We start from the raw sequence: 20,275 nt of genomic DNA on the forward strand, positions 1-20,275 counted from the left end.
ACAGGCAGAAAGGGAGGGAGGGAGAGAGGGAGGAAGAGAGAGAGAGAGAAAGAGAGAGAGAGAGAGACAGAAAGATGTCCCTTAGTGATTCTAAGATCCTCTTCTGATACCAATATTCACAGATGCTCGAGTCTTCTTTATAAAAATAGTACAATATTGCATATAATCTATGCACATCCTTCTTTATGTTTAAAATTACATCTAGGCTACTTATAAATGCCAATGCTATATAAATTGTTCTTAAACTGTTTTATTTAGGGAACAATGGCAAAAAAAAAGTTGTACATATTTAGTACACTTTTTTTTTTCCTGAATATTTTGATCTCTAGTTGGTTGGATCAGTGTGTGCAGAAACCAGAGATACAAAGAGCTGATTTTATGTATGTAGGTGTATATGTACACACTCAAACATATCTGTGGATTCTGCATACACTAATTAGAAATTTAACTGAGTTTTGTTTTCTTTGCTTTTTACTATAACTTTGATATTCAAAACAAACACAATATTTTTCTACCACAAAGTAAATAGAAATCAAGCAGGGTTTCTTGGGACATTTATACTCACCAGTTATTAACCTCATATAATTACTTGATATCCATGATTATGAATTACTATAATTGTTGATTTGTTCATATTGGCCACATATTTTACTAATGATATGATTTGTAGGAGACATCAGGAGTTGTTACCAAGTGCAAAGAAGGTCTTCAGAAGAGAGAGGCATTCTGTTAGATTTCTGTCATAAATAGAGTTGTACTACCTTATCTTCTGCTGTGTCTGGAGGGCAGTCATCTGATACTTTACCTGTATGCAGAACTCAGAATATAGCCCCCAAGCTCTGAGAGTGGGCACAATTTGTTTAAAGTAAATACACTGAGCCTTTTGCCTCTTTTAGCACAGGTGCTTCATATAATATATATATATGTATTGCCATATTTAATCAACACACTAATTGGACGTAGCAACCATTGCTCCCACATTTGCAGAGGAGAAAATTGAAACTTCTGAAAAGGTTATAGAATAAGTCATATATTTTGTGGTTGAAACTTGGATTTCGACATAGCTTTGTGTGTGTGTCATTCACATCCTCAGTCTGAGTCCAGGTATTCCGGTTTTCAGTCATTAACCCAAATATTTTTTTAGTACCAACTATGTGGAATGCCCTAGTATCCAAGATTAAAGGTGGAGAGTCCTATTGACTTTTTTTCTTTGCTATAAATACGAAAATTATGAAGCAGACTAGAAAAGAAATAAGGCTCAAAGATGAGGCCAATATCTGTCTTACTAACTATGTATCCACAGGACAAGCACAGTACATAGTAGGAACTCAATAAATACATGCCGAATAGATGAATGACATGGGTGAGAAATAATAGCTAACAGGGAAAATGCTAAAATATAAAAAGGATATAAATAAAAGAGCATGACTGTCAGGGATCAATTAATCTTTGAATAAGCAATGCATATTTCAGTAGCCCACTGAGGCAGGAATAGCTTTTCAGTATGCTTCCTGCTACTCAGAATGATGGCCTGGGGCCACTGAGTGACTGTAGTGACTCAGGCCCTGTGCAGCAAGGAGAAGGTGACTCCCAAATGTGATATCAAGTGTAAAACCAAGGTGGTACCAAGACATTTTAGCCACAAAAAAGTGTCTTTTTTCTGTTAAATATGCTAAAGGGCTAGACAAACATCAGGTCTTAGGAAAATTATCAGTGTGCAGTAGCTCTTCCCCTAATGGTATTGGATAAAGGGGCTAATACATAATATTATTTGTGTTTTTTTTCCCTGATAAGTTTTAACATAAAAATTTCATGCCAAATGAGTTTTTAAAAAATTGAAATTATATTCTTTGGAAACTACCTTATAAAGAAATATACATAGTATACGGGGTATAATGATCTATTTAATTTATCAAATAGGTTGCATAAAATAACAAAACATTTATTGAGTAATATTGATCTGAAAGAGTTATGATGTGTTGAAATAATTCATGTTTAGAGTATTATTTAGCTTGTTGTAGGGAAAAAATGAGAAAATTATAGGAAACTATTGACATGATTTAAATTTCATTATCCAACAGCATCGATGCGCTACTTTCTTGTCTCAAGAATGTATCTATTAACAGTGATATTTTGCCTTACAGCTTTTCTGGGAGAAGAGGCTACAAGGACTTAGTGCATCAGATGTAACAGAACAAATTATAAAAACCATGGAACTACCAAAAGGTCTTCAAGGTATTATCTAAGTTTAGTTGAGCAGATATTTATTAAGTACCTACTGTGTGCCAGGCACTGTGTTAGATGCTGTGGATTCAGAATTGAACAATTTCGCCAGGCATGGTGATGCAGGCCTGTAATCCCAGCGGCTTGGGAGGCTGAGGCAGGAAGATCTCAAGTTTAAAGCCAGCCTCAGCAAAAGCGAGGTGCTAAGTAACTCAGTGAAACCCTGTCTCTAAATAAAATACAAAACAGGGCTGAGGATGTGGCTCAGTGGTCAAGTACCCCTGAATTCAGTCCCTGGTACCAAAAAAAGAAAGAAAGAAAGAAAGAAAGAATTGAATGATACCAGGTCTTTGTTTTGAGAGATCATGTGTGTCTAGCTGGATGGCATACCCCTTGTGTGGTAGTAAACCCAGGGAGGACATAAATAAGAGACTTGTACCTTGTAGGGATGCCTCTATGGAGTAAATTACTTTAGGTTTTTTCTGTGTAAAAGCTTTGGCTCTAGGTTGGGTTTGTCATCTAATTTAATGCATGTGCTGTGTGTGTTTAGTACTGAGTGCAAATGAACAATAGGATTTCCCAAACTTCCAGCTTCTAGCAGCATTGGGCCCAACATTTGTTCTTTCTCTCATCCTCTTATCAAAAGAAAAACTAAGCTCTTTTTATGCCCCTCCCTCTACAAGCTGTTGCTGTAAGTAGCAGGAGAATGTGTACTCTGGTTCAGTTTTGGCAGCTAGTGGTATGTGGGGTGGAGAACTCAGTTGCCAATCTACCCATCATATCACATGGCAACTCTATGTTCTAGAGAATCTTTATCCTTCCAGTGTTAGAATTTCAGCATCTGAGCCTTGATTGTGGATTACTCAGAAATTCTCATAATTTACAGTTTGACTTTTGTCTCTTTGTGTTCTTGGGAATTATTGTTTTAACTAGTGAACTATTTTAGAACTTAAAGCAATTCATTTTAATTTTGCTGTGTGCAGTCATTGATTCTATTAATCTGGATAGCTAGGCATTTGAAAAAGATGTTAAAGCTGCAAGTACAGCATGCTTGCTTTGACTTTTCCTTCAAAGTCCTGAAACAAGGAAGATAAATATTACTAGAAATTAATGTTAAAAGCTATAAGGAGGGACTATTCCGGGTACATTAATAGGGATACTTGAGCATAATCCAATGCCTTTATAAAGGATTTAGATTATTCAAATAATTGACTTTTACTTGAGGAAATGTAAGTTTAAAACCTTAGAAAATGTATTTTAAAAGTTTTATTGAAATGCAATACTTTTTGTTACTATGTTTTATGTTAGTTGCTTGTGATATCATCTTTTGCTGCTTTGGTTCATGTTGACTTTAACCTATGACCCCACATGAACACAAAAATGTTGATTGTTTCAGGTCACATAAGGTTTGTTTGTCACATTGAAAATTTTAAGTATTGCTTCTTTCTGATTGCAGGAGTTGGTCCGGGTAGTAATGACGAGACCCTTTTATCTGCTGTTGCTAGTGCTTTGCACACAAGCTCCGCACCAATCACGGGACAAGTCTCTGCTGCTGTGGAAAAGAACCCCGCTGTTTGGCTTAACACATCTCAGCCCCTCTGCAAAGCTTTCATTGTCACAGATGAAGACATTAGGTAATTCAGTTTATCATAACCCATAAAGCTTGATTTTTGCCTGTGGATAAATTTTATATTGCCCATTAGGTTCAGTGTCACACATAGTACAGGTTGAGCATCCCTAACCCAAAAATCTAAAATCTAAAGTACTTCAAAGTCTGAAACTTTCTGAGCTCTACCATGAGGCCACATTGAAAAATTCCATATCAGGAAACCTTATTTTATGCACAAGGTTATTAAAAAATATTGTATAAAATTACTTTCAGACTGTGTTATTAAGTTAATACATGAAACACAAATGAATTTTGTGTTCAGGCGTGGGTTCCACCCCCAAGATATCTCAGTATGCATATTCAAATACTCTAAAGTCAAACAAAAATCTGAAATACTTCTGGTTCCAAGCATTTCAGAAAAAGGATCCTCAAATTGCTAGTGAATTCACTCACTAGAAAATCCTTTGCCTGTCCTTCCCTCCCTCCTTCCCTCCATTCCTTTCTTCCTTCCTTCCCAGAGCTTTTCTGAAAGTAATGGAAGATGATGATAAAGTACTGTTATAATAAATACATGCTTGTAAAAGGTGGAAGGGGACCATCATGACCATGTCCAAAGGATAGCTTTCAGGACAATTATTTTCTTTACACATCATCTTTACAGTTTTGCAGTTTGGGCTTCTGAATTTTAGTTCCTTGTTCTCTCAGTTTATTCATTCAGTCATACCTTTTATGATTGCTTCCTGTGTAGGTTTATTTGCAAACAAAAGATCTCTTTAAAGCAAAGATAGCCATATTGCTTTAAGCTAAGTTTTCTTTTCAAAGTATGATTTAGTTATCTTGATTGTGTTTACCTCACTTATGCTCAATTTAGAGATTTATTTACTTATTTCACTTTGTTTCAGTAAATACTTAAGGTGCCTCCAAAGACAGACACCATAAACACACAATAGAGCAAGAAGAGAAGCACATAAGAAAGCTGAGCATCTGGTAAAGAATAAGATAGAGCCAGGAATAAGAGGACATAGTTGCCTCTGTTAACATCTTTTACTGTTTCTAAGACTGGACCACAAATTAGGTTTTTAGTAGCAAATAGTAAAAGGAAAACATCTAACTTAGATTGATAGTATGAGCAAACCATTGTTCAAGAGAAACAGAACTATTCTGGGTAGTAAAACCTCAAAGAAATTCTTATCTAGTAATTAGGAACTTCAGTATCATTAATTAAGGATACCTAATGATGACAGTGATACTATAGTATATTTGCTTCAAAAATATGACAATATGTATACTTCACTGTTCCCATCTTCCGAATGTAAATAAAAATTTTACTGGAGTATTATTCCTAGACAAAACCAGCAGATGGCACTTTTGAATCACAAAATATAAAAATATGTTTTCTATTTGTATTTTGTTTTTTTTCTAAATCTATAAAAAGTTGACATAAAAATATTTCTAAATGCATGAGTCTAGCTAGATTTATATTGGAAAGCTCTTGGGTTTTAAAGTAATTCCCTTTGCAAGGGTATAAAACAGCTCAGAGTTCTAGTCATATGCCTTGATTGCATGGAATTTATTCATTCATTCATATGCAGTGTTGAGTATCGAACCCAGTGCCTCACACATGTTAGAGAAGTGCTCTACCACTGAGCCACAGCCCCAATCCATTTGCATAGATTTATTATCAACTTTATTTCTGAAGAAATTAAAATAGGGGGCTTGGGCTCTGGCTTAGTGGTAGCGCACTTGCCTGGTATGTATGAGGCACTAGGTTCGATTCTCAGCACCACTTATAAATAAATAAAAAATAAAGATCTATAAACATTAAAAAAAAAAAAGAAAATAGCAAATGTAAAATCGAGTTGAGGAATTAACGTGCCTTTTGCACTGTTTACCATTGAGGACGACAGGTACTCAAGGAAATAAGTTCTTTTCCATCTTGGAATGAGGACCAAGTTAGTCAGCAGGGATTCCACCAGATCATCATGGGTGTGGACTGAGGTTCTCTAAGTGGTATCGTGGGAATGCCAACAGCGTCCATATCAGATCATCTGGTAGTAGAGGAAACAGTCTCCAAGCCAGGTCTAGATGATTTTCTTTTCAGACAAATTTATCTATCAAATTACTCATTTGATTTAATTGTCCTAACAATAATTAAGCAGAACTTATTAAGCAAACATTCTTTGTTGAATTCCTATAGGTTCAAAATAAATGACAGTATGTGGGATTGTTACTTTTCCTTGATTTGTTAGCCAGTATTCTGTTTATATTAAACCTCCAGCTAAAGATCTCAATATTAAGTATATATCTTTTCAGTTTATTTGATAATATTTTCATCCACCTGTGTACTTGCTTTCTAATATTTGATAACAAATTCTTATTAATTTTGTACCTTAAAGCAAGACCCATTTATTATTAGCTCATGGTTCTGTGGTTCAGCAGTTTGGGTTCTCTGCTTGGTTTCACAAGGCTAAAATCACAGTGTTGGCTGGACTGCTTTACTTTCTGGAGCTTAAGATTCTCTTTAAACTCAATTGTCACAGTATTCACTCTCGGTGGCTGAAGGGCTGACTCCTGTTGCCTTTGTTGGCCAAGAGATGGGGCTGCTCTCAGCACCTAAAGTTCTTGCCATATAGCCCCCTTCATGTATCCTTAAACACATCTGTCAGAAAGACTCAGCCTCACTAAGGGCTCTTCTTATTAGGAGAACCACTGTATAAATCTTTGTTTTGATTAATTCAAGATCATTCAATTAGTAACCGCATTATACTTACAAGTTCTGTTCATCTTTAGGGAAAAAATTATGTAAGGAGGGTAAAAAGAGTGGAGTGAGGAGGGCTTGGGGAACATCTTAGACCTCTGCCTGCCACCGTGGACACTTTAGTTTCAACATTTATCATAAAGTTGAGAAGTAATGTTTAAAGTAAAAGTCTTCATTAGCTGTTAAGATAGAGTTCTTCATCCAAAAGCACAGTTTGCTCCATTTTCCCCGTCTTCCTGATGGGATTACTCCAGGGTCGTGGTAAATATTCTTGTAGTCTGTTACGAAGAGTGAGACACTGCCATGAGACTGATGTGCCATTTAGCAAAAACTTTGAGTCAGTGGGCAAGCAGGGAGACAGATTATTTAAGAAATAAACAAATGTGTTATGTTGATCCTGCCCCACTACATAAAAATCTGTCATCTCCAGTGTCTTCTTATATGACAGAAGCTATAGAGTTCAGGCTGACCCAGTAACCACCCTGTCTGCCCCTTAAGCTGAAAATTTATTTAAAAAGTAGAAGTCATTGCTGTTTTGGAGTTTAATAAAGATCTAAAGTTTTTATGGCTATATAGTATATGTGCCTTATTACCTCCTACCTTGGGCATGTCTCATTGAACCTAGAGACATGTGCTCTGGAGGAGAGCATGTGTGAATGCAGCTGGCTGAGCCCCCAGGAAGTGAGTACTCCATGACCGAGGATGACATCCTCTGTGACATGGTGCTTCTACCTTTCTGCTGTCCTAGATTTGGGCAGTGCCGCAAGGTGTCTTCCTTCAATTATTGTTTGGAAGATCACTTTTCCAGTAGAGCCCTGCGTTTTCCTTGTTGTGTCTTCCTTGTGTTCCATCTCCCACTCTGCATCGATCCTGACCATCTTTCCTCTGCTCTCGACAAAGCACTTGACCTGTTCTCTGTTGGTAGTTAACCCACCTCCCTCTGCTTTCACCTCCCTTCACTTCACCAGGGCCTTTACCTACCAGCCCTTACTATTCCCTTGTGTTTCTTCAACTTTGGCCTTTCTACTTAGTTCTCGATGTAAATTCCTCTTTTGCCCTCTCAGAATTTTCAAGACAAAGTGTCTATTAACAGCATTTTTTCCTGGGCTTTGTTCTCTGTCTATGGTTCAGAGCCTTATTAACTCTTACTTTTGAGGACTCCTTGCAGTCACCAAGACACAGAAAAACCCATGGCATGTTCTTGCTGTGCTCAGCTTCTCTCGGTTGAAGTGGAGCTTTTTGGTCTCTGTTCTTGGTATGCAGGCTTATGTGCCTGGCTTTTCCATGCTGCCCCATTGCCTGCAGACCTGGGAGCCCAGGAGAGCACTCTCTCCCAATGTAGCCATGGAATGCCAGGCCAAGTCCCAGCCCACCGACTCTCTACTTCATGTCTTTCTCAGTGCTTCATTTAGGAAGGCATTTTTCTTTATTCTTCATGTTGCCTCCTCCTTCTATCCCTGCCTCCAAATTATTTCTAATTATTTTTCGTAGGAATATACCTATATCTTCACACTTTAGAAATTCTTGGAGTCGAGGAAGAGATCACTAAAGTAAAGTGACTCTTGAGAATTCTCTATGAGACAAAGGGTAACTGTCTGTGCCATCCCTCTTTTAGTCAGGGGTACCAGTGTATTTGGTTTGTGAGTTTATAAACAACCTTTGCAAAGTCAAAGGAGAGGAAAGTGTATTTTTCCTGGGGAATTTAGTGACTTTGAAGTAGGGATGGACTTTTGTAGCAGCTTCATATTTTCATTTCATGCCAGATTTTTAGTGTCTTTTTCTGTTTTTGAAAAGGAAACAGGAAGAGCGAGTACAACAAGTACGGAAAAAATTAGAAGAAGCACTGATGGCAGACATCCTTTCCCGGGCTGCTGACACAGAAGAGATGGATGTTGAAATGGACAGTGGAGATGAAGCCTAAGAATATGATCAGGTAAACTGACACCAGACATAGACACACTTGGAACTCACGTTTATTTTCTTGTCTGCAGCCTCCTCAGCACTGAGTGAAAAAGCTGCTGCTTTACGTAGGTTATGCATATGCTGCTGTCTGGCCCCCCCTTTGTATCTAAGGACCATATAAGTTATTATACCTATTTGTTCTCATCCTTTAGCTTCCTTTATTAAATCAGGTGGGAAATCTCCAAGTTGTCATTTAAGAAAAGCAGAGAAAAAAGAAAAGGACTGTGTCAGGGAGGGAGGAGTGGTTATAGGAGAGGAAGGTAGCTGTCATCTTCACCCCATTAGCCCTCTGGGATATGTTGATCCCTCTTTAGAATTATGTTAGCAATATAGACAAAATTCTTCACTTTTTCCAGGCTTTCTTTACTGTAGACTCAATGCTGAGAGAACAAGAAGGACATTGACAATATAGTACATAATTTACAATACAAATTTTGATCTTACCCTAAACCCACATATGAAGTTCATAGTCTCTGTTTCGTGGGTATATATTTTCTTTAGATGATTACACTCAGATTTCTAAGGCTTCAGTGTAGCATTTCTTTTTTAATATTTTTTAGTTGTAGTTGACACAATACCTTTATTTTATTTATTTATTTATATGTGGTGTTGAGGCTCGAACCCAGCGCCTCGCATGTGCTAGGTGAGCACTCTACCACTGAGCCGCAACCCTAGTCTTCAGTGTAGCATCTTGTTTCCCAACTTCTATCCTGTATCTTGGCATCCCTTGTTTTAATTTCTGCCACCCATTAGCCAGTTATTTGTTTCCTTTGAAGCCCAAATTGAGGAGAGATGGGTTAGTTAACATGGTGTGAAAGGTCAGAAAAGCCTCTCTGGGGAGGTGACATTTACACCGGGCCTGAAGTGTGTAGGACTATGTCGGGAGAGTTTCAGGGGTCCCGTTAGAAGGGACAGCAAAGGGAAGCTTGGTTTCTTTAAGGAACAAAGAAAAATCAACATGATCTGAACGTCGTATGTCTGGAGAGGGAGGGCCAGTGTGTAGGCAATGTACCTGATCACACAGGGCCTGTGGGTCATGTTAAGGACTTTGAGCTTTATCATTAACACCAGTGGGAATCCACTGAAGCTGAATAGCATAAGCAGATTTGCTTATTTATAAAATCCCTACAGCTGCTACAGGAAAACATGGATTGGAGTAGGGACAACTTGAAGCAGGGAGACTGGCTGGGATGCTATGTGGTAGTCTAGCAAGAGACGGTGGTGGCTTCTTCAGGGTGTGTCCAGTGAGCAGGGAGGAGAGGAGGAAAGGGCAGATCTGAGATATATTTGGAGATAGAATCAGCTTGAGCAAGTGATGGATCAGTAGTGAGCTTGAGAGAGTGGCAAGATGAGTCATTTCCCTCTCCCCCTGTCTAGAAGAGAGGGAGGGATTCCTGTGTGATAGAGGACAGAGAGAGGCAGTGAGCATGAGTGTGGTTGTTGACACCACCTTCCCTTTCCATGAGTGCCTTTCCTTAATTCAGGAATGACTCATGCCACAATGATACATAAACCAAATAAGAGATACAGTGTCTTACATCTGCAAGTCCAGTGACAGCAGCACCAGCACCAACCCTATTTAATTTCCTGATGAGGACAGGAAGACACTGTATTTACACTTGGTATTTTGTTTTCCAAACTAGCAAGGATGTGTTATTTGGGCTCTCATGGGTGTACATAGTATATATAAAGTTTGCCAGAGAGAAGTCTGAGCACGTTTCTTTTGTCTGCGGCTCCTGCCATATTGTCTCTGGGGTGTAGCGAGGAACTCTGCACTGTTGCACCTGCACCCGGTTCTGTGCCATTGTGTCAGAACAGACTCTGGGAAGGCCTTCTGCTTTTAGCTTTGGTTTTTCCTCAGCCTTTTCTCCCAACAACAGTTTGGGGTAAACAAAGGCCATGTAGTCTAGGCTTTACCAAACCTGTGCTTCCAAGATCAGATAAAAATGGGCACATTCAGTCAGGGTGGTATGGCTGTAAACTAAACTTGTGCTTTCTTTGCAGAGAACTTGGCAGGTTGAGATCAAGGCAGAGCTCAGTCTGTGTAAGAAAGCATGTGTTTTAGTCACTTTCCACTTATAGAAGCTGGCACCTGCTCATTGCCTTGTACAAATGTGTAGTTAGCAATAATAAACTAATTTTTAAATGATTAGAGCTTTCATAATTTCTTAAAAAGTGGCAAGTATTTTGGTATGTTAGGTAGGCAGAGATTTTCATGTTATGTTATATTCTAAACTTGAGAATGGTATTATTAGATCAGGCCATTAGACTTGTAGATTGTGAAAGATTTAGAAGTACTTTTTAGTTATCAAAATTATATTTACCTAACTTATCCATTTAGCCCCATGTATGCCTAAATACTTGAGAAACTGGAGCATCAGCCACATGACTTAATTGGATGCCCATAATAACATGTGGAATAGGTAGAACTTAGTTTGGCACAGGGTGGAACATGGCCAACTTCACATGGTTCATTGATCATAAGAGGTGGACCCTGTGGTTAAAAGTAACCTGTGGTTCCTTTCAGGCCTGTCAACATCATGCCACGGCTCTTTATAATGCTCCTTGTTGGCAAGGTGGATCTGCATTTCTTTTTTATTTTCATATTTTGTAGTATCAGGGATTAAACCGGGATGCTGTACCCCTGAGCTGAAACTAAAACCCCAGCCCTTTTTATTTCATTTTGAGACAGGATCTCCCTAAGTTGCCAAGACTGGCCACAAACCTATAATATAATCCTCTTACCTTAGTTTCTTGGGTAGCTGGGATCACAGGGGTGCACTATGATACCTGGCTTTATTTTTTTTATTTAGCTTATTAGCTAAATGATAGGTTTAGATTTACTGTTACTTAAATTTTACAATCAGAGAGAAGTGTCTAAATTATAAACATTTTAGGAATGATTGCAAGAAGATAACTATAAAACAAAGAGTTAAAATATTTAGCTATGAATGAGATATCATATCAAAGACATAAATAGTTCAATTTGCAGTTGCACAAGACCATCTCATGATAAAAGGATAAACAATAAAAAGACTGCATATCTATCATCTATAAATGCCCTAAAGTAAAATCAATCATTGTGAAGTAGAATAAATCATTGTAAGAAATTTTCTCAGAATATGCTTAGATTTGCCTGCTATCTATTATGAACTCTTTCAGTTCCTTTTTTATGCTGATTTAGCTAATGGTAGATAGAGAATATTTGCATAAGTATGAAAAGGGGTACATAGACTTTCTTTGAAAATGAAATGGGTATTAAATAGTATCATCAAAATAAAACATCTGAAATAATGAGGGAATATGTTGAATACTTTGTATTTATAATGTACTATAACTAAATGTTTAATTGAGACTTCTGATTCTAAGTGAAATTTAGGCTCTGATTACTTCAAGTTTCTTCTCACCTGTTAAATCACTGAATTACTTAAGTTTGTTTGTTTTTCCTTACAGGTAACTTTCGACTGACTTTCCCCAAGAGCAAATTCCTAGAAATTGAATAAAAACGTTTCCACTGGGTTTTGCCTGTAAGAAAAAAATGTACCCGAGCACATAGAGCTTTTTAATAGCACTAACCAATGCCTTTTTAGATGTATTTTTGATGTATATAATCTATTATTCAAAAAATGATGTTTATTTTGAGTCCTAGGACTTAAAATTAGTCTTTTGTAATATCAAGCAGGACCCTTAAGATGAAGCTGAGCTTTTGATGCCAGGTGCAATCTACTGGAAATGTAGCACTTACGTGAAATATTTGTTTCCCCACAGTTTTAATATAAACAGATCAGGAGTACCAAATAAATTTCCCAATTAAAGATTATTGTGACTTCACTGTATATAAACAGATTTTTATACTTTATTGAAAGAGGACAACTGTACATTCTTCCATCATCACTGTAAAGACAAATAAATGATTATATTCACAGACTGATTGGAAATTTTTCTGTTTAAGAGCACACATAATGAATAGCCCCTCATTAGCATTCCTGATGGACATGCAGCGTTGATCCCTGGGCCTGGGTTTGATGGAGGTGGTAGAAAGTAGCTTGCGTATGGGCAGTGAGCCTGTCCCCAGGAGGTGCTTTGACCATTAGCGTTGCACTGTTGGTAGCACGAGCAGTGTGATTTCACTAGTACTTTTGATTCTGTAAAAGCCATGCTATTTCTTTCTTTTTGGTTTGCTTTAGGTATGCAGGTGCCCTGTAGGTGTTAGTTGAAGTCCGTGTTTGTTGTTTTTGCTAGAATATTTGGCTGTTTCTGACATCCATTACCTTACTGAGTGAACAGGTGCAGGTCAGAAGCTTTGCTATAGTGAGAAGTAGTTTCTAGGCAGAGTTGCTTTATAAATCAGGTTGTGATACTTTACCCCATTTATCTGGCCTCCAAAGTACTAACAATTTTTTTGTTGATGCTTATAAGCCAAATCTTTATTACCACTTAAATTTCTTGATATCTGGTTACTAAAACTGGCATTATATTATTGAGTGAGTTTTAAAATCAGAACATATTTAAATTAATTTGATGCCAAGGAAGGAAGGGAGTGGTTATAAGCAAACTAAAGCAAATTTTGAGAAGTAGAGCAAAAATAATGTCATTGTATATTAACAGTTTATATACTTCTTAACTCTTGAGTTCATTTAAAAGTAGTCCTGATAGAGCACTTGCATGGGTTTGGTCTCTTGCATCACAAAATAGGTAAATAAATAAATTCAATAAAAATTAAAATTAGACCCAAAATGATGTGTTCAAATATATGACCAGCAGCTCTGCATCTGTCACCTGCACATTTTATCACCAGTACCTCTAGTTCACTTTCATTCTCAAGGGAGGGATAGAGGGGGTGATTTCTTGAAATTGCTGATTTATGTTTGAGTTTGATGCCTAGGCCACCAATTTCCTTGGAACAGTGTTGCTAGTAGTCATGCAGAGAGACTGGGGTTCTCTGGAAGGACTGTTGGCAAAGGATCCTTTCTCTGGGCCATCTGAGTGTCCCAAGTGGGTTGAGGGTGGAGAATTAATATGAATTTATTTTTAAGAGCCAACAATACACTAGATAGGATGGCTATCCAAAGGTTTTTCTCCTTCTCTCCTAACCCTGTGACTTCATTTGCTATCAGGCATTGTAATGTTTTCACCTTGATGAGCATACATTCTTTTTGTAGTACTTCAATCAAGGTATACGTGCTTTCTAAGCAGATTTGTGTAAGTGAAAACATAATGTACAATACTACAAAACTTTGTTTTTCTTCCCCTCATATACTTTGCTCAGGTAGAGAATGAGATACGAAAGCCATTACATGGTGTTCTACTGGGGACCATCCCTAAAGCCTGGGGTGTTCCCCATATACCCACAGGGCATGTCCAAAGTTAAACTCTTCATCTCATCCCCACAAACCTGCCATCATCTTGCATTCTCCAGCTTGGGTACAAAGCAGACTATCTCAGTTGCCTAAGGCAGAAGTCCAGGAGTGATCTCAGATGTTGTTCTTTCCTTGTTTGGGATATCTGTCGATCCTGTTAGAACTGTGAGTTTCACCACACCTCTCACAGGTAGGCCCCTCTCCATCCCAGGACCACTGTCTACCTGTGAGCCTTCCTCTCTTTCAGGAGCTTCCTCTATTGTACTTGTACCTTGTACTGTCCCTTTCTACCCACTTCCCTCTCGACTTTTGTCTCCTCCATATAGTCATCAGAGTGATCCTCAAAACAAGCAAATGTGATTCTATCCCCTTCTCTGCTCAAGATTCCTCAATTTGTGTGTAGCTTAGAGAAATTTTTAAGATCAGGCACTTTGAAATTAGGAACTTGTGTCGGAATCCTGGTTTTGCCATTTGTGTGATTTGGCAGGTTAGTTAATCTCTTTGAACCTGTTCTTCCTCGGGTGAACTAGGAATAATACCTACCTCAGAGAGTTGTTGTGAGGTCTCAGTGAGATACTGTGTATAAACTGTCTAGCACAGAGTCCGGCGCACAGTGGTTTCACACATTGGAGAATGCTTTTGTTATTGTCCCTGCAGGTATTAGTTTCATGTCACTACCAAGAGGCTTGATAACCCTTACAACCCCTACACTCATACTACTTTATTTTCAGTACCTTGTTTATTTCCTCTGTAGGAAAGTTCTAAATCTGTATTTTATTTATTTGTTGACTTTTTGTCTATTTCTCTACTAGAATGTAAGCTCCATGAGAGCAAGGATGTGTCTGTCCCGTTCAGAGCTCCTGGCACATAGTAAGCACTCAATTTCTGCTCTTAGTGGGAGAATGGGAAAGACGCTCTTCAAGGTCTGATAAATACCTGTCTAGCCCCATCCTGCTACTATCCCTGTTGTACTTTGGGCTCAAGAAGAACCATATCACTTGCACTTTGAAGTTCCCTTTGGGCCTCTCCTTCTTAGTACCTGTTGTTCCCTTTACCTAAAACGACCTTTGCCTGCCCATCCCCGGCAAATTCCTGATCATTGGTCGAGTCTCAGCTCCATGGCTACCTCCTCTGTGATGTTGTCTCTAACTTCTCCAAGGCAGATGTTCTTTTTCCCTCTTCCAAGTTCCCACTGCACTTTGTAAATACCTCTGTGGAAGCACTTTATTGTATTGTATTGTAAATTTTTTGCATGTCTGTGTTTTCTATGATACTGTAAGCACCATGAAAGCAGATCATCTTTACATCCTAATGTCCCCAGGACCTTGTACAGTGCCTGGCACACGATAGCTTGTCAATAAGTGTTTGTTGAATGAATTTGTGATTGAACCAAGAGTGATGCAGTTGGAAAACTGTTGGAAGATGTATGTGTTATTAAGAAAGGGGAGTGCCCGGTGGCTTCCAGGGTATTTTTTTCTTTCTTTTTCCTCAAGAAAGGAGATTTAGAGAGCATTATGTAATCTCTTTGAATATAAAATTACTTGTGTAGATTTTAAAAATAATATGAGTTGAATAATATAGATCTTCATCAATGATTGCAAAAGATATCAAAAGCTTTGTGATCTCAAATGCTACGAAATCCAAAATAAATATTTGCACTATTAATATTTCCATAGTAAATGCTATGAGAAAATGTACAGCAATAAATTTTGAAGCTTTAAAAATGTTTGTGTAAGTCATCTTCAGTGACTTAATTCATGATTGACGTCTTTGGTCTGTGTTTCCTAGAACCAAGAGACTTCAGACTGGAGTGCAGGCCCCCTCCTTTCAGAGCATACTGATTGACACTACTTTTATTGATCCAGAGACAGTGGCTCAGTCGCTCTTCTGGCAAGCTTAAGGAACAGAAGGGACTGAAAGGGTCCTCCACAGAACCAGGGGAAGGCTTCCCTCGGGCCCTGGTCTCCAGCGTGGCTGTCCTGTCTTTCAGCTCACATTCACTTCAGGGATGCATATGCCTAAGTTGCCTTGAAGAGTCCAGGTGGGGCAGGTTACATCAGTTACATCAAGATGGGCTAGGGACCACTGTGGGGTGGGGTTGGGGCTCGGATCTGAGGGTGGTCAATCTACATGCACGTCTCAAAGGGTCTGGAGTGCACTTTAGTTTGCACATGGATTCCTCCACAAGATCACATGTGTTTTTTTGTAGTAAGAGTTACTTTTTAAATTATTGACCTTTATTTTTATGTCAGGAGTACAAAGGCTTTCATTTCCTTTTATGTAGTATTTTATAATTTACAGGATACTTTTACCTCCATTATTGTCATCTTTGCATTTTCCATGCAATATGTAGACATTCTTACTACCCTCATTTCAGAACACTTTGACCATCAGTGTCATCTTGAATTTTAACCGTGCAATAAGTACATATTATCCTCCCAAGTTAAGGAACCAAGGATTCAGACAAGTGAAACGCCTTACCCAGGGTTCAGAGAGGGGAATCTGAATGCAGAGGTCTCCTGTTTGTGGAAGGTCACACTCTCCAACATTCCCCCATTCAGGCTTCTGCTGCTTTTCTGTCCAGAGAAAGAGAACAACAGAGTTTGGATGATCAAGTACATTGTGGCTATGGTCTAAAACCCTAGATAGGGCAGAGTGATTCTTCAAAGGGCAACTGGCTTTTCATATATGAGGAGTCAAAACTTTTTCCAGCAAACTCTTCTGTTTAGAAATCCTTTACAAGGATTGTGTTATGTAGGAGGTGGGAACATGTGTACCTTCTTAATCACAGAATGTTGGGAATTGTTTGAGGGGCCATTTAAGCATACCGTTTCCATTGTAGTACTTTTAGCTTTGTGTCCCTGAACCTGGTAGCAAGATACAACTGGACCAGAGGCCCTGGGAAAAGAATATTCAAAATAAGGTACATATTTCTAGGGGATGCATACAACCATGCACTGGAAGTAGGAAAATACTTAACCTAACATTTGTCTTCATCTCATCTCTGTTGGTTAGGTCATGTTACCATGACCAGGGCTGGGGGTATAGCTCAGGTTGTAGAGTGCTTGCCTCACATGCACAAGGTCCTGGGATCAATCCCCAGCACCACCAAAAGAAAAAAGAAAAAGCAGAGCCCTTCCTGGTAGTGCACGCCTTAGTGCCCTCCCCCAGTTACATCCCACTACCCACTTAAATTATTAATCTCTCAAATGGATTGACCTATTGATTCAGTTACAGCTCTCATAATCAATACATCAACTCTAAACATTTCTGCATTGTTGCAAACATGAGCTTTTGGGGGACACTTTTTATCCAAACCATAACATTAACTTTATTTTGCACATACCCTACATATCTAATTTATAGAAAAATATCCAAAAATTTAGGACCTATATTTTTGTTTTTGAAAGGGTTTATTACCAAAAGAGTTTTAAGACCATTGTTTCCATGTAGGACTCCTCATCTAGGGTCCTTATGCTCCTGAAATCAAGGAACCTGCCAACTTCTTGCCATTACATACGAAATATTTTGATTATGTGTCCTTCTCCAGGGTAGTATCCACAGCTTCTATAAAACTCTAAATAGAGAATGTGTATCAAGGAAGAACGAGTCACCGAGGTGGCTTATGCTGCCACATACAAATCAAGATCATCTGTAGCTTAACTTTCCATTTTGATTTAATGAATCAACGATAACAAGGTACATGAGTGTTCCCCCATATGATAACACATTTCATAAATGGTATTAACCTCTTTATTAAAAATTTTTTTTAGTTGTACATGGACACAATATCTCTTTTTCTGAAAAATATGTTTTAGTTGTAGTTGGATACAATACATTTATTTATTTTTATGTAGTGCTGAGGATCGAACCCAGTGCCTCACACGTGGAAGGCAAGTGTTCTACCACTGAGCTATGGTCCCAGCCCAGTAGCCTTTTTCTTAAAACAAACAAACAAACAAAGAAGAAAACAAAACAAAACAACCCTGATGAATTTTAGGAATTAGAATATGCTTTTGGGGGTGTTACCTTTATTTTTGCCGACTGAATGCACATTCCTTGGACTAAAAATGAAAGTGGGAGTTGCGCTTATGCGTTGGGGAGGCTGATGGGAAGCTCTCAGTGTGACTTTGCGACACCGTATGGTCTATACAAAACCCTTTGACCTAACAACTTCTAGGTGTGTGAAAATAGTAACATGGAAACTTGAGAGGGAGGCCCCATAACAGCATGGTAGAATGTGCTGTCTTTGATGGACATTCACACCTTTAAAAACTCCTCTCTTTCCTTCCTCTGTCTTCCTAAAACAGAGCCACTTACTATAATGTCACGAATGAAGGAACCACAACCTTGCAGCTATGACTGTCATTTTAAAAAACTATTGTGGCTTTTGGGGGGAAAAAAAACCCTCCTGATTTATCAGAAGCCCCCGCAAGAAGGTCTGAATTAGTCATCTAAGACTGAAAACACGTGGAGGGAAAATACATTGTTAACTATGAGTTAAAAACACACTCAGCTCTCCTGGAACTTTGTCCAGGGAACTGTCACTGGGACAGCTTTCTGTCACCGTGACAGAATTCCTGAGATAATCAACTTATAAGGAGGAAAGATTTATTTTGGCTGAGTTTTGGAGGTTTCAGGGCATGATTGGTTGGCCCATTGCTTTTGGGCCTGGGGCCAGGCAGACCTTGGAATGTGTGGCCCCGGAAGTTGCTCACCTTATGGTGTCAGGCAAGCCAAGAGACAGGGATGAGCTGGGGGTTCAATGTCCCCTTCAAAACCATGCTTCTCCCCACAGTGACCTCACCTAAAGGTTCCACTACCTCCTAATGGAGTCAAAGGTGAGCGTTTTGGGACACTTATCCAAAACAGGGGTCATAATGTCTGTTCTTCTGATTACAAAAAAAAAAAAAAATAGTTCCACAATATTGCCATAGTCTTTAAGAATATATTTAAATATTTAAGAACATTGCTATATCCTGAAAGATCAGTAGAGGAGCAAGAATTAAAGAAGGAAGATAATTCAAACTTCTCTGATATAGTTTGTCATGGGAGATTTGAAAAAGAAATAAATATAACAGTGAAGGACTTTATACTCTCATAAACATGCCTACCTAATACCCTCTCGTTAATTAAATGTCCCAAGCTAAAAACTCATATCTTCAAATAAAATTTGAAACTTATGTTTCTCATTTTTTTTTTCCCTGTGGTGATGGGGGTGGGGATGGACCCAGGGTCTTGCACACACTGGGCAGGGATCCTACCTCTGAGTTACATCCTGGCCTTCCGTTTCTTTATTTAACCATCTGGCACATGGCAGACATAAAAGGTAGGTTAGCCCAACAGCCTTGCACGATGCACTGCTGCCATCTTGATGCTCCCAGTTAATGCCTGACGTTTGGATCTTCAAAAGTCATGGTGTGACATCAAAGAGAAAACTTGAGGCTCAAAAGCCAGCGTTGCAATGCTGGTGGACAAGAAAGCCAGAAATAATCCAGTCTCAACGACTTTCTTAAATTTCTTGAACTAATCCTAGGAATATTTCTGTGCTGCTTGCTAAATAAGCAATATGTGCATGCATGTCTTTTTTCTTTAAATTTAAGCTAATGCTAACGGATACATACTCAAAATTTTAGACTCAGTTTTGAACAATAATATTCAGTTATTCTCCGGAAGCTCTGTTAAGATTTTTTCCTCATTATCAAGACTTCTTGTGTTACTACTCATGTGAGGTCTTTGAAGACCCTGCCTGGATAACTAAGGTGATTTCTATCTGTTCTCACTGTTTCTAGTTTTCTCAGGCTTCATTCCATTTTGCATAGTGCCACAAGATCTTCTTCATATATTCTACATTATCTGACCTTCGGGGTTACACTTAACATGGGGATTTTCCCTTTTGTCCCCAGGCCTGAATTCCTCAAATGATGTTCTGGCCAATGGTTTACACTCCCTCAGGCTTCATTGGCTACTGGGTAACATGCTCATTCCTAAACCAGACACAGGGAAAGGGGATTGGAATTACCCGGATGGTGCAGATGAAACACAGGAGTGTGTGGCCACAGGGAGGACCTGCTTCCATCTTAACTCTTTTGTGTTACACTTTCCCAACCTTTATGCTTCTGGTTTCCTTTCCTTTTCTTTCCTTCCTTCCTTTTCTTTTGTAAAAGTAGTTTATTTTTCTCATAATAAATCCAAATCCTATATTTTCTTTAAGGCCAAGAGCACCAAATTTTTTTCCTAAGGGCTCAACCTAAACCAGGGGGTTGGGCTTTATGGAGCAGGCAGCCACTACCCTATTACTTTTAGATATGGTTGGCCCCTCTCTAAAATTCCTGCTTCCAGTCTGTCTCCTCTCGGTGGCAT

General features: G+C 38.6%; 1 protein-coding gene across 2 annotated transcripts in view; it reads left to right on the top strand.

The window, feature by feature from the left end:
• The window catches only part of Mbd2 (methyl-CpG binding domain protein 2), a 72,997-nt gene extending 57,359 nt beyond the window's left edge, over nucleotides 1-15,638 (top strand). The window contains exons 4-7 of one of the 2 annotated variants that reach the window (XM_026409954.2): nucleotides 2,145-2,235; nucleotides 3,680-3,857; nucleotides 8,385-8,523; nucleotides 12,006-15,638. In XM_026409954.2, coding sequence (XP_026265739.2) covers nucleotides 2,145-2,235; nucleotides 3,680-3,857; nucleotides 8,385-8,511 — 396 coding nt within the window. In that variant the 3' untranslated portion in view covers nucleotides 8,512-8,523; nucleotides 12,006-15,638. Of the gene's footprint in view, nucleotides 1-2,144; nucleotides 2,236-3,679; nucleotides 3,858-8,384; nucleotides 8,524-12,005 lie in introns of those variants that run through there. The other variant, XM_077792261.1, reaches the window with a different exon arrangement.
• The last annotated feature ends 4,637 nt before the right edge of the window (nucleotides 15,639-20,275 follow it).

This window comes from Urocitellus parryii, chromosome 13 (assembly GCF_045843805.1).
Source record: "Urocitellus parryii isolate mUroPar1 chromosome 13, mUroPar1.hap1, whole genome shotgun sequence".
NCBI classification, from domain to species: domain Eukaryota; kingdom Metazoa; phylum Chordata; class Mammalia; order Rodentia; family Sciuridae; genus Urocitellus; species Urocitellus parryii.